This window comes from Sceloporus undulatus, chromosome 1 (assembly GCF_019175285.1).
Source record: "Sceloporus undulatus isolate JIND9_A2432 ecotype Alabama chromosome 1, SceUnd_v1.1, whole genome shotgun sequence".
Lineage (NCBI taxonomy): Eukaryota > Metazoa > Chordata > Lepidosauria > Squamata > Phrynosomatidae > Sceloporus > Sceloporus undulatus.
The window spans coordinates 206,929,917-206,941,630 of NC_056522.1; the positions used below are offsets into that span (position 1 = coordinate 206,929,917).

Below are 11,714 nucleotides of genomic sequence, written 5' to 3' on the forward strand. Positions count from 1 at the left end.
TCATATCCTGATATGAGCTGTTATTGCATTTCCAGGCAGGAACCCCTATGCACCCAGTTTTTACTCTGGCATTGATCACAATTGTGCAGAGAATGCCATTCAGATACTAATTAGTGTGTATTTGTGTGTGTTGTTGTTGTTGTTCCTGTGTGTACTTTCAAGTCCTTTCCAATTTACGGCATCCCTACGGTGAATCTATTCCTGGCAAGTTTTTTCAGAGAGGGTTTGCCATTGCCATCCTCTGAGGCTCAAGGAGTGTGACATGCTCAAGTGGGCTTCCATGACCAAGCTGGCCTTCAAACCCTGGTGTCCAGAGTCATAGTGCAACACTCAAACTACTACACTACAGAAGCTCATGTGTGTGTTTGTGTGTGTGTTGTACACACACAATTTTTTAAGCAATGCTCTAGCCTTGAGGTTCATCATCAACTGAGGACTGCAGGTGAGGGTCCATGCTATGAGAGCTGAGAACCTTAAGTGCCAGTGGCCTCTTGGGTCACAGGAACAAAAATTCACACCATTTTCTATCTGGGCCTAACTCAGGGTTAGACAATGACACGATGGAGCCTAGGTGTTACTCACCTGGTTGCCGGATCTTAGAGGACTGTAGCCCACTACTTTACAATACATTTTTTACTTTCATTTTCTTATTTTTACTCAAAATGTCCCTGTGCCCTGGGGGCTGTAGGGACAATTGTACTGTATTTTGCCTCCTCCTCCGGAGGCTGTTTAAGTCCCAGTGAAGACTATTTAAAGGTTGGAAATAAACTAGAAATCACATCTGATTTACTTACTGTGGAGTGGGGAGGCTTTGACAAGCCTTGAACTGTCCAGGGTAGGGAAGAAAGCATTTTAAAATATATATTTAAAAAGGGTGGGTGGGGCCCATGGGGGCCTCAAAAACAGCCTTGGAGACTACATATTTCCCACAATTCATACCAAATGGCCACACCAACAAATGGGTATCTGCACATATAGATGCCTGATCAGGGTGACCAAAAGTCCTCCTTTTCCAGGACATGTCCTACATTTAAGCCTTTTGTCCAGAAGGAATTCCAAAATGTCCATTTTGCTCATGACTAAGCAGCATGAGCTTATCTTTATATGAGTGTTTTTAGCTTTTATTTTGTCGTGTCCTACATTTTCCTTGAATACCCTACATTTTGCGGTGCCTCATCCTCCTTTGCGGTTAGGACACTTGGTTACCCTGTGTGTGACGTTTTGGAACTGATGCTTGGAATGGGCTACAGAGGCATGACCATTTTGACATGGCTAGACTTTGGTTTGAAAGAAATGAGTTAGTGGTGCTATCTAATTGAATGGTTGCAACGGCAAGCTGAAATTAAAAGCTCCTATTTCCTATGCAGGAATTTCTGTCTGACTACACCAGATATATTGAGCAGATTAATGTGTTTGATAATCGATTGGGAACAATACTAAATCTTGTCTTCCAGGAGCCAAAGAGATTGGAATCAGCTTTTAAGGTAAGCATTTTAACAATCAATTAGATACAGACTAAGTCATACTTAGTTCTATTCCAGTCAATGGGATAGAAGCCCATTAATTTCAGTAGAGCTAAAGTATACAGTAACTTAGTCTAGATCCAACCTTATATGTATATCAATGCAACAGTGCTAACTTGAGTAAACCCATTGAAACCAGTGGCAATTACATAATGGTGACTAGCAAGTTCTGTCTATTTCAGTGGGTACGTTCTAGCTGGGACTGATGTTACATTTATCTATTCTGGATTTAGCTGTTAGTGTGAGTGCTCAGGTCTATATTTTGTACCTTAAGCATCAAATATTTGAGTGTGAGATATGGCTAATTTATTAATTTGCATCTGCTTATAGATAGCACATTTAATTTAATTAGCCCCTACTGGGAGCAATGATTGGTGCTTGAAAGAAGACACTCAAAATTCTGTCCTTGAGTTTTGAAATGCATTATATACTTTGAGCCCTGCATTGTATTCTGTACTGTTTTAAATTTCCATTCCATTTTCTATACTTACTTAGCAATTCTTCCCTTCCCTTTCCCTCTTCCACTATGCACAATTGAAATGGGAATTACATTTCAGAGGTGAGACTTAGGATTTATGTAGAATGCTTACTATGGAGATTCTATTTTCTATTCTTTTGTAGTGTTATTTAGCTACAGGAGTTGGTTCTGTGTATCCATAGTTCTGTGCCTCAATTTTGACCGCTATGAGGTTCGAGCACTATAACAGAACATCATTATCCCCATTTTGCAGACAGGAAACAGAGGCTAGAAAAAGATGATTGATCAAAGACCACCCAGGACTGCCCACTTGATTTCTGTATCCACATGCACCATTCTATCCACGTTGAGTTGTTGTATCCACATTCTTTTAACTTTTCCAGATAGTCAAGGACAAAAGCAAGTGGAGCCATTATATTCTGTAGTGATGCAGAAGAGATTTGTGGACATTACACAGAAGAAAGTCATAAGGGGAGAATCTTATCCATGATGTTTATCCTATGCTATTCAGGAGTTGTATAGGATTTAGCTGCACAAACCCCATTCAAACCAATGGGGGTTATTTAAGTCAGTGGGAATTGTATAGCTAGAACTTTTGCAAAACCTTTGAAAATCTAATGGCAAGTAGCAATCTGTATAGTGATGGAAACCAAATATAAAGTATCAGAGGACAGCATTACAGGAGAAAATTAGGAAAATGTCTTACAAAATGGAAAAGCTGATGGAAAAAAAGAGATGGGTGGGGGGAAAGGAGATGGCTGAATCGTTGAGTTAGGTAAGACTCTGAAAGAGAATTCATAGGGTTTCAGAAAATACAATTTCATCAAAAGCCAAAGGAAAATGAAAAGAGAGACAGCGGGTGTAATTGCTGTGAGGAACAGTTTCCTGCTGAGACAGGAGAGTTTTACCATCAGCTCTGTAAGAAAACATCCAAGCAAATACAATAAACATAGAAATAAATGTATCATGAAATCAAGAAGGTAGGACAAAAAGACTTGACATATGCACTGGAGAAGAGGCAGAGCAAAGGGTGAATAGGATGACAGTAGGAAAAGAGAAGTGAGAAAATTACATCTCCATGGTGCCCTACAGGAACAGGGGAAGAGGACAAACAAGAGGATAAAGATACTTAGAATATAACTGGGAAAAGTACATTTATGAACAGACTGCAGGAAAGAAAGAAGAGAGAGAGCGAGAGAGAGCAAGCAAGCAAAAATTGCATCTGAAATATTTTCTCAGAGGAATGAAACCTTGCTTTTCTAAAGTTCACCATTTCTGTGAAAGTCAAGTGTCACCATGAGTCCTCATTCTCATGTATGAACAAGCCTATATTTAAACACATACATTTGATCAGCATAGGAGTCCTGGAGTCTTTTGGAGAATGGTCTTTGTTTCTAAGGGTGATAACCAAGGGTGATAACAGGCAAAAAGTGACAGCAGGCTGACCCATTACAGGTAATTCCTGAGCCCCACATGATTTGGAATGAAGCTCAAGCATAGGATTTGGAACCAAAAGCAATTAAGCAATACCTCTCCCTGGCCCAGGACTAATCTGAGAAAGAACACAAATAACAACAAAATAATTTCAGCCCATTGAAGTAGTGGGATGGGGGTAGTGACAGGCATTTTAACTACCAGTGTTTTAGGCTGTTCAATCTGTAAGCTTCCTCATGGGGTGCTTGATTAGAATGGTGTTTTCCAGATCAAGAAGAATTATGCATTTATCTAGATATAAGGCAAGGTACTAGAAAGATGGCAAGAACAACAAAGAAGCCATCGTAGCTGAGCGTCTCACTGGACACTAGGTAATAAAACTACTGTGAATTTTGAAAAGAGCTAATGTATATTATTTTGTTTCTGGTTTTATGAAGAAGGCAGATATGAACTCTCAGTTTCGAAGAGAAGGCTCTGGTAAGTCTGAGCCAATAGGCCTGATCAAGATATAAGGCCTCTTATCTGAACAACTTTCATTCTGTCGGGGAGTGATCTTTGATCCTGCAGATTCTTCTGTTTCTGCAGTTCGTATATCACTTCTTTCTCTAGAGAACTACTACTCAAAGTGGTGGCGCCTGGGCCTGAATTGGGCCCTGAGCAATACCAGTCCCTGGTATGTTTCCAAGAGACAAATAAACAATTATACCCAATGGGCACAAATATAGTGCTGGTCCCTAGCACCTCAGGTGGAGTGGAGGGAATAATTGTCCATCCCCAATATCTGATAGCCTAAGAAGCAATGCCTTAGGACCTAATATCTTCCTGCTTTCTCCCTAACACTCTACACTTCCTACCTGATGTTCGAGTTATCTTGCTATGCATTTGTTCCTTCTTATTGGCTTTTGGTATCTGATTTACTTCCTGGACCTGCTGATGACCACTCTTCTGTTTCACCCTCCATCAACCTGGATAATCTGTGACTGATCTGGACTGAATTGACTGCTTGACCAGTCTTGCATTATAACCTCTGCTTCCCAGGATGCTTGCTGACTGGAGCATAGGGCATATATAAATGGAATTATTTTCAAGAGCCTTTAGACCAAGCAGGTATTTGAACCACAGCATCCAAGATTAGGTTCAACACTTTGCCCAGTAGATTTGCTATACAGAGGTAGAAGGGAAATATTGTTGATCTGAAATATTAGTGTCCACACTGAAAGCTTTTCAACAGGTGTCTTTCAGACAAATAAAAGTACTTTTTAAAAGTATAGGTCAGGCAAGTGAGATATTAACATAATGCTTGTATCATGTAACATAATTGTCAATGGATCCAGATTGCTAAATTTTGTAGCAAATGAAAGTAACAAAATAGACTAATAATAATAATAGCAATAAAAGCACACAGTAAAAACAAACTGTAAAAGGCACACAACAGATGGACAAACAGCAGGGGAAATGCAGGTAAAGGGCTTGTATTGATGCCAAAAATGGGAAGGCACAACAGAGATAAATAAAACACACAGCAAAGATGCAATATAATAAAATGCTGTAATTTGGGCTGTCAGCATGAAAGTGTAGGGAGTTCATAATAGTAGGGAGTGAGTTAGCTTTTATGGGATATTTAACCACAGCCACTAGGAAAAGCAGCTGCTGTTCGTATTCAAATAAAGCAACCATGCTATTGAGGAAAATAATATAAAATCACTTCTATAAACTTTTGGATTCCATTTGTTGAGTCTGCCCACCAGATATCTGCATTTTACTTTTTGATGACTGCATTCCCTGATCTTACATAAAAGGTTCTTCACAGTGTTTCCAAAATAACACAGTTCTTATGAATGAGAATTTGTTGTATTCAGGCACAGACATTATCTGTGCAATGCCCTGTTTAGATTTTCCACACCTCTGGGGCTCAGCTGAACATGTATTTTGATATACATGAGGGTGGAGATGTGTAAATAGCTCTCCTGCAAAGTCAGGATTAAAAAAATATTTTTTTTTTGCTTTCCCAAGGTCAAACCAAGGTCTCCAATTGGATCTCTCCTTCCCATAACTTCTGTTTGAAAAAGTTGAAAAAGTCCTGAAAACTAGTCTTATTTTCACACATCTCTATCATGATGGTTAGTTTACCATGGATATTTTTAAAACTGTCCTGCATGGAGGCCTGTGTTTTAGACTGTACTAGAGAGTGGTAGAAGCCTGTTACATTATCAGCACTTGCATACAGACTGGAACCATACTCAAGGTTTATGGATAGTGCAGACCGCAGCTTCTTTGATACATTCATTTGGCTCTAGACCAGAAATAATGCTGTTTGACATTATTTTAAGTGCTATAGCACCATCATATGGAATCCTGGGGTTTGTAGTTTTTAAAAAGGGCTTTAACTTTCTCTGTCAAAGAGTGCTAGTGCCTCACAAAACTACAAATCCCAAGATTCTGTAGGATGGAGCCATGGAAGTTAAAGCAGTGTCCCACTGCATTTTTTCTACAGTGTAGATGCATACTATATCATACATATACTAGATTTTGAAATGAACAGGGTCTTAGACTTAACTACTATGTATTAATGAGAATGTAGCTTTCAATAGCTATCGGATTGTAGTTTTCAGGTAGCCTGGATGAATTTTAGTTATGAAAGCAGAATGTTATATTACCGATGGTGAAGCAAGCATTGCACAAACATTGTACTCTGTGTGTGTGTGTGTGTGTGTGTGTGCATGCACAGGCATATATTAAAATTAAAATAACTGGACATAATTCTTGCTTTTTTGCATTTTTCAAATGCCTCTGCTTGCATTTGAGAAACAAAATGTAAAGGAATGTAAAGGCATGAATTTAGTTATAAAAAGTGTTTATACTTAATCATTTTACTGAAATACTGTTCAAAAGTTAGTACATGAATGACATTCATCCAAAACAAATATATAACACAGATAATGAAATGTCTTCTTTTTAAAAAATTAGCTACCTGAAATAGTATTTTTTTTAAAAAAAACCAGAGATGAAAACTGACATATATGCTACTGTTCCCGTGTGTTAACAACACACAATTTCTTTACAGATTTTGCAGATATTTGGAAAACTTCTGGAGAGGGCTGTCATATATTCTCATTTTTATCCCAACGTTGCTGTTCTTCTTTCAATGTTTGATGAGGAAATTACCTGCTGCAAGCAAATATTTGACAATCAGATAGAAAAAGTGAGTAACTACTTCTGGCATTCTAATTTATTATTATATATTATTTACTTATTTATGGAGACATTACATTTTTCTTCTTCTTAGTGAACACCTGTTCAGTCATGATGATCACTACTTTGAAATTTAGTATAAACTGGAGGGAAAACCCAACTGAGGTTTTTAGTTGTTGATTCTCTTTCTTATATAGATTTCCAGTTTGTGATGCTATTGCCTGGCAGGTCCATTATGGTCAGAAGACAGTTAAAAGATTTATAATCTTCTTGATAATGTAGTTTTAGAATTGGGATGAAATGAGAGTATGTTCTCCAAGAATATAATTCACAGGTTGTAAATTTTGCAAATCATTTAATTTTGAGGAAAGGATTTTTAGAAAGTTTCAAAATGGTGGTAAGTGGTGGCGATATCTCTTTTCTCCTTTCCCACCATTAACCTTTCAACCATGTATTTTGTTCCCTGCTAGCTGCAGGGTCAATAGTAGGCCTTTTCTAAATATCTATTACATCGTCCTAGGGGCATCTTAGGCAGAGAAATAGCAATATTTGCCACCCAAAAGAGCTCAGGCAAAAACACAGTACAGTATGTATCTCCAAAGGGAGACCTGTACCCCGGCCACTCACAAAATAGATAAGTACCTGACCAGAACCTAGGAGAAAAATGGTCTGTCACAGCCCTAATCCCACCATTTCAAAGGGCTGAAATTATTTTGTTGTTATTTATTATTTATTAATAAGGGCTGAAATTTATTTATTATTGCAAAGGGTTGAAATTATTTTGTTGTTATTTGCTATCAAATCAGCATTAACTTTATGACAACTCTGTGAATGAGAGACCTCCAAAAGCCTTGATCATCAATAGGTCTTGATCATCAACAGGTCTGCCCAGGTGTTGCATACTCAGGACTTTGGCTTCATTGATTGTGTCTATTCATCTAACACAGGGCTTGTCTTCACTGTACAGAATACTCTGGGCTGCCCCTGGAATATTCTTGCCCCAAATCCCCCCGTACCTGTGCTTTTTCTGCAGTAATGATGGGTGGCTGACTTCCCACATGATCCCTGTTCATTTTACAGTGCTGCTGCTAAGGTCACAATGAAGCACTCAGCCATGTTATTGATGCTGGGCACCTTGTTATAACCGGAAAGCAAATTGTGCCTGCAGCAGTGATGCTGGGCGGCTATTGCTATCACATGGGAAGGCAACCACCCATTGTTGCTGCTGAAAACCCAGAGGAAAATGTAACAAATTTAAATTCAACTTTAGGGGAGGCCAAATTGGGTGTGGATGTCAGGAAGACCACACTCTCATGTTGCTTGGCTACACATATCCTGGTTTTCGTCTGTAAAATGTTGCAGGGTAGGAAGAGTTGCCATTTGTTCTGGAAAACCTGGAAATCCTGGATTGAAGGGACTAAAAAATGTCCTGGCTAGTTGAGGTTAAAACATAGTGGTAGAAAAAAATGCAATGATTAATGTGTTGAATTTGCACAATCAGAATGCAAATTAATAATATGCACGATTATCATAATTTTCATACTATGCAAATTAGATGCCTGGATATGAGGGCTTGGAATATGGCAACCTAAGGGTATGAAAAGCCATTGGTATTTTCAGAAATGGGGAATGGAGGAGTGAGATGAGATCAGGAAAAAAGAAAGAAAGAAAGAAAAGAGAACTTTTATATGTTCCTTGCTTTTCCTGAACGTTTTTCCATGTCCATCTCCTTTTCATCTCTTTCTGTGTCTGTAAATATAGACAGGATCTCCACCCAAGACTTTTGACACAGAGTATGCAAAACAATTGTTTTGCTGCCATTTCCTTTCACTAGCAGTTGATGTGTGGTTTCATTTATATTCAGTCTTTTGAGAGGCAGAATGGTGTAGTGGTTTGAGCACTGAGCTATGACTGGAGACCAGGATTCAAAATTCCTGCTTGGCCATGGAACCCCTTTGGATGACCTTGGGCAAGTCACACTCTTTCAGCCTCAGAGGAAGGCAAAATAACCCTCCCTGAGCAAATCTTGCCAAGAAAATCTTGTGGTAGAATCACCTTAGGGCTTCTACAAGTCAAAAACTACTTGAAGGCACACAACAACAATCTGGCCTTTCTCCCAACAGGGGACCAAAGGTGGCTTACAATATAAGTTAAAACAAGATACAACTAAAAGCCAAATGATAAAAAAAAGTTAAAATGCAGTTGATAATACTAAAACACAATCAATTTAAAGAGTATAAATCATTCAAAAACATAACAATACAAATAAAAATATCCGCCACAAAGACCCTTCTGCAGTCAATCAATCAATCAATCAATCAATCATCAAATGCCTGTTTAAAGAAAAAGGCATTTTCATCTGATGAAAGAAGCACAGGGAGTGACCCAGTTTATCCTTTTGTGGGAGGTAATTCCACAGTCTGGGATAGCCACAGAGCCCTCTTCTATGGCCCCACCAGATGGGCCTGGTAGTGTGTTTCAACAGATGTGTGTGTGTGTGTGTGCGTGCGCGCACACACACACACATTTTAATTAACTGTGTAGTAGTGGAACCCCTCTACATGTCTACTGAAGTATGTCTCAGAGAGTTCAACAGAGATAACTCCCTGGTACATAGACGTAGGATTGCAGTTTAATTCCTGTCATAATAAGCTTCATTTGGATGTTTCACAGATTTCAGTGGGATTTAATTCTAAGTAAGTACAATTATAATACCAGCCTAAGCCTATTTTGGTGGGCAACTTTTTTGTTCCCCTCCTATGGGGCCACTGCTGAGGTTTTATTGCACTTTTTACTGTGATGTATTGACAGTCCATCATCATAACAGTTTCTGTTTATTTAAGTTAAGGAATGGAGGCAATGCACTTCATAAAAACATGCCAATGACTGCAGGCAATTTAAAATGGTCTCAGGAGTTGCGAGAGAGGCTGCTGAAGCACAGAACACATTTTAGGCACATCAATCATCTGTAAGTATTGCTATAAAAATTGTACAATAGGGCTTAAACCACTTCCCAAACCACCTTCCACTGTGTACTTAGAAATGACATTGAGGGAAAAATCCTTTCCATCTCTCTAGAATTCCACAGACAGAGGAAACCAATTTTGTCTTCCAAAAATGTGAGAAAATGTTGGCATTATTGGATAAACATGACAAGGAAATTTATACCTTGTGGGTGCAAGATCTAAACCTCCTTTGCGAATCACATCTCAGTCAACCAATCCTCAGAAGTGACAACAATGGATTATTTGAAGTTAACTTTAATGAAAAGGTAACCCATAGGCATTAATGTGCCCTTTGCTGTGGTCATTTGAACAGTTGACCACCATGATGGACTTTAGGGTCTAAACTGGGGACTTCAGAGGCTGAAGGATGATTAACTTCACTCTGAGCTGCAGAACCCTTATTTACACTTATGGTTTAGAGCCCTTTTCATGAGGCCCAGTGATAGCCACTCAGAATGATACTTGGGTTGGTCAAGCCAATGATAAATATCAGAAACTTGGACACAGGCCATTGTTTCCAAGCCCCCTGTTGTTTCTAACCTCCAGCCAGGGCTTCAGGGTACTTGCTAGGGTCAACTCCCCAAGGAATCTAGCTTTCTCATTATACAATTTCTCTCCATGCTCCAGCCCCCAGCTTAGACCTTAAAGTCCATCATGGTGGTCAATTGTTTTGTTTGCTCTGGATCAAATAATTCCAGTGTTCAGGTTGCTTTCGTTGCTCTGATCTGTCCCTTTAATCTTGACTCTGAATAATTCTCTCTAGTGTTTAAATTTCCTTTTATTTATTAATTCCTAGGCTTTCATTTTATTGGTTTATTATTCCATGTATATGCTCTTATATGCATTTTTGTGTGCATGCAGTGTACATTAATGCATCAATGCACAAATGTACATTTTTTTTCTAAAGTGCATATTTTTTCTAGCAATTTTGCCTTATTGAATTAACTTTTGTGTAGAATTTACAATCATATATGTGCTGTGGTGCACACTTCCCACCAATGCAGACACTGACTGAAACAATAACAACTGGAGAACTACATTGCAAAAATCTGGGAAAGAGAAAAGTGCTATGCACGGTTGGTTTGCTTGTTGGTTTAGGAGGTACATATTAGGTACATACATATGAAGGCTTGGATTTAGCACATTTCTGCTCTTTTCCTAATGTGCATACTTCCCAGCATTCTGTGAGGCCCATCCCATCCGCTCAGTAGAGGTATACTGCCCCCACCAACCATCTTTGACTGAATGTGACAGGATTTCTGGAAGTTATTTGCTGAAATCATAATGGTTAGTCCCAACAAAGTATATCCATTGAATCAATTATTGGATAGTGAGTCAACATGTAGGTAAACTGAATTGATTCCATAGGTTTACTCATATATTTAAATAAAATGGTAATAAATACTCTACTTGGAACTATTAGAGGTATTTAGGCCACTGTTACTCCTATAGGGATCCTGGTATGATGTACTGTGCCCACACAGCAAAGGATTGTTCCCATCCACTTACCCAGCTGCCTCACACAATTTAAAATATGGGGATAGATGATGTTATCCTTCCTCAGCCTGTCAACCTCTATATGTATTGGGCTACTATCATCCCTAACCAGAATGATGAGACATGATGAGAGTTGTAATCCAACATTGGAAAGCTGATTATACAGTATTTATAATGTCTGTGCTGTAACTGAAGTAAAATGTTGAATGAAACAGCAGGAAGATTTTTCCAGAAGGAAGTTGGAATGAATATGCTCAATGTGAGAAAGTTTTGTATGAATATACAATTTATTGAGTAGCCCAAGGGCCGTTTCAAAATACTAGTAACATAATAAAAAGCAGTATCACACAGCTATATATAAAATGTAAATACAGTGCACTAGGTGCAATAAACCTCCATACAATATAAATACATATGCATAACCTAAGCGTGCACCAGAACCAGAACATGCACTACTTGTCTACAGCTTATGTATATCTAAAAGATATACAATATGTGCTAAAGGATATACTAGAAAACAGATAAAATAAAATAGTTAACAATTAAACAGTAGTATGTAAGATAGTTACCATAGGGAATAAAACA

General features: G+C 38.4%; 2 protein-coding genes across 2 annotated transcripts in view; both read left to right on the forward strand.

Annotated features, from left to right (window-relative positions):
* LOC121925823 (dynein beta chain, ciliary-like) overlaps positions 1–6,534 on the forward strand; it is a 28,210-nt gene extending 21,676 nt beyond the window's left edge. The window contains exons 8-10 of the mRNA XM_042458401.1: positions 1,368–1,484; positions 3,704–3,806; positions 6,500–6,534. Of these exons, the coding sequence (XP_042314335.1) occupies positions 1,368–1,484; positions 3,704–3,730 (144 nt within the window). The 3' untranslated portion in view covers positions 3,731–3,806; positions 6,500–6,534. The remainder of the gene's footprint in view (positions 1–1,367; positions 1,485–3,703; positions 3,807–6,499) is intronic.
* A 20-nt stretch (positions 6,535–6,554) lies between these two features.
* The window catches only part of LOC121925833 (dynein axonemal heavy chain 11-like), a 263,238-nt gene continuing 258,078 nt past the window's right edge, over positions 6,555–11,714 (forward strand). The window contains exons 1-3 of the mRNA XM_042458413.1: positions 6,555–6,637; positions 9,471–9,595; positions 9,706–9,898. Of these exons, the coding sequence (XP_042314347.1) occupies positions 6,581–6,637; positions 9,471–9,595; positions 9,706–9,898 (375 nt within the window). The 5' untranslated portion in view covers positions 6,555–6,580. The remainder of the gene's footprint in view (positions 6,638–9,470; positions 9,596–9,705; positions 9,899–11,714) is intronic.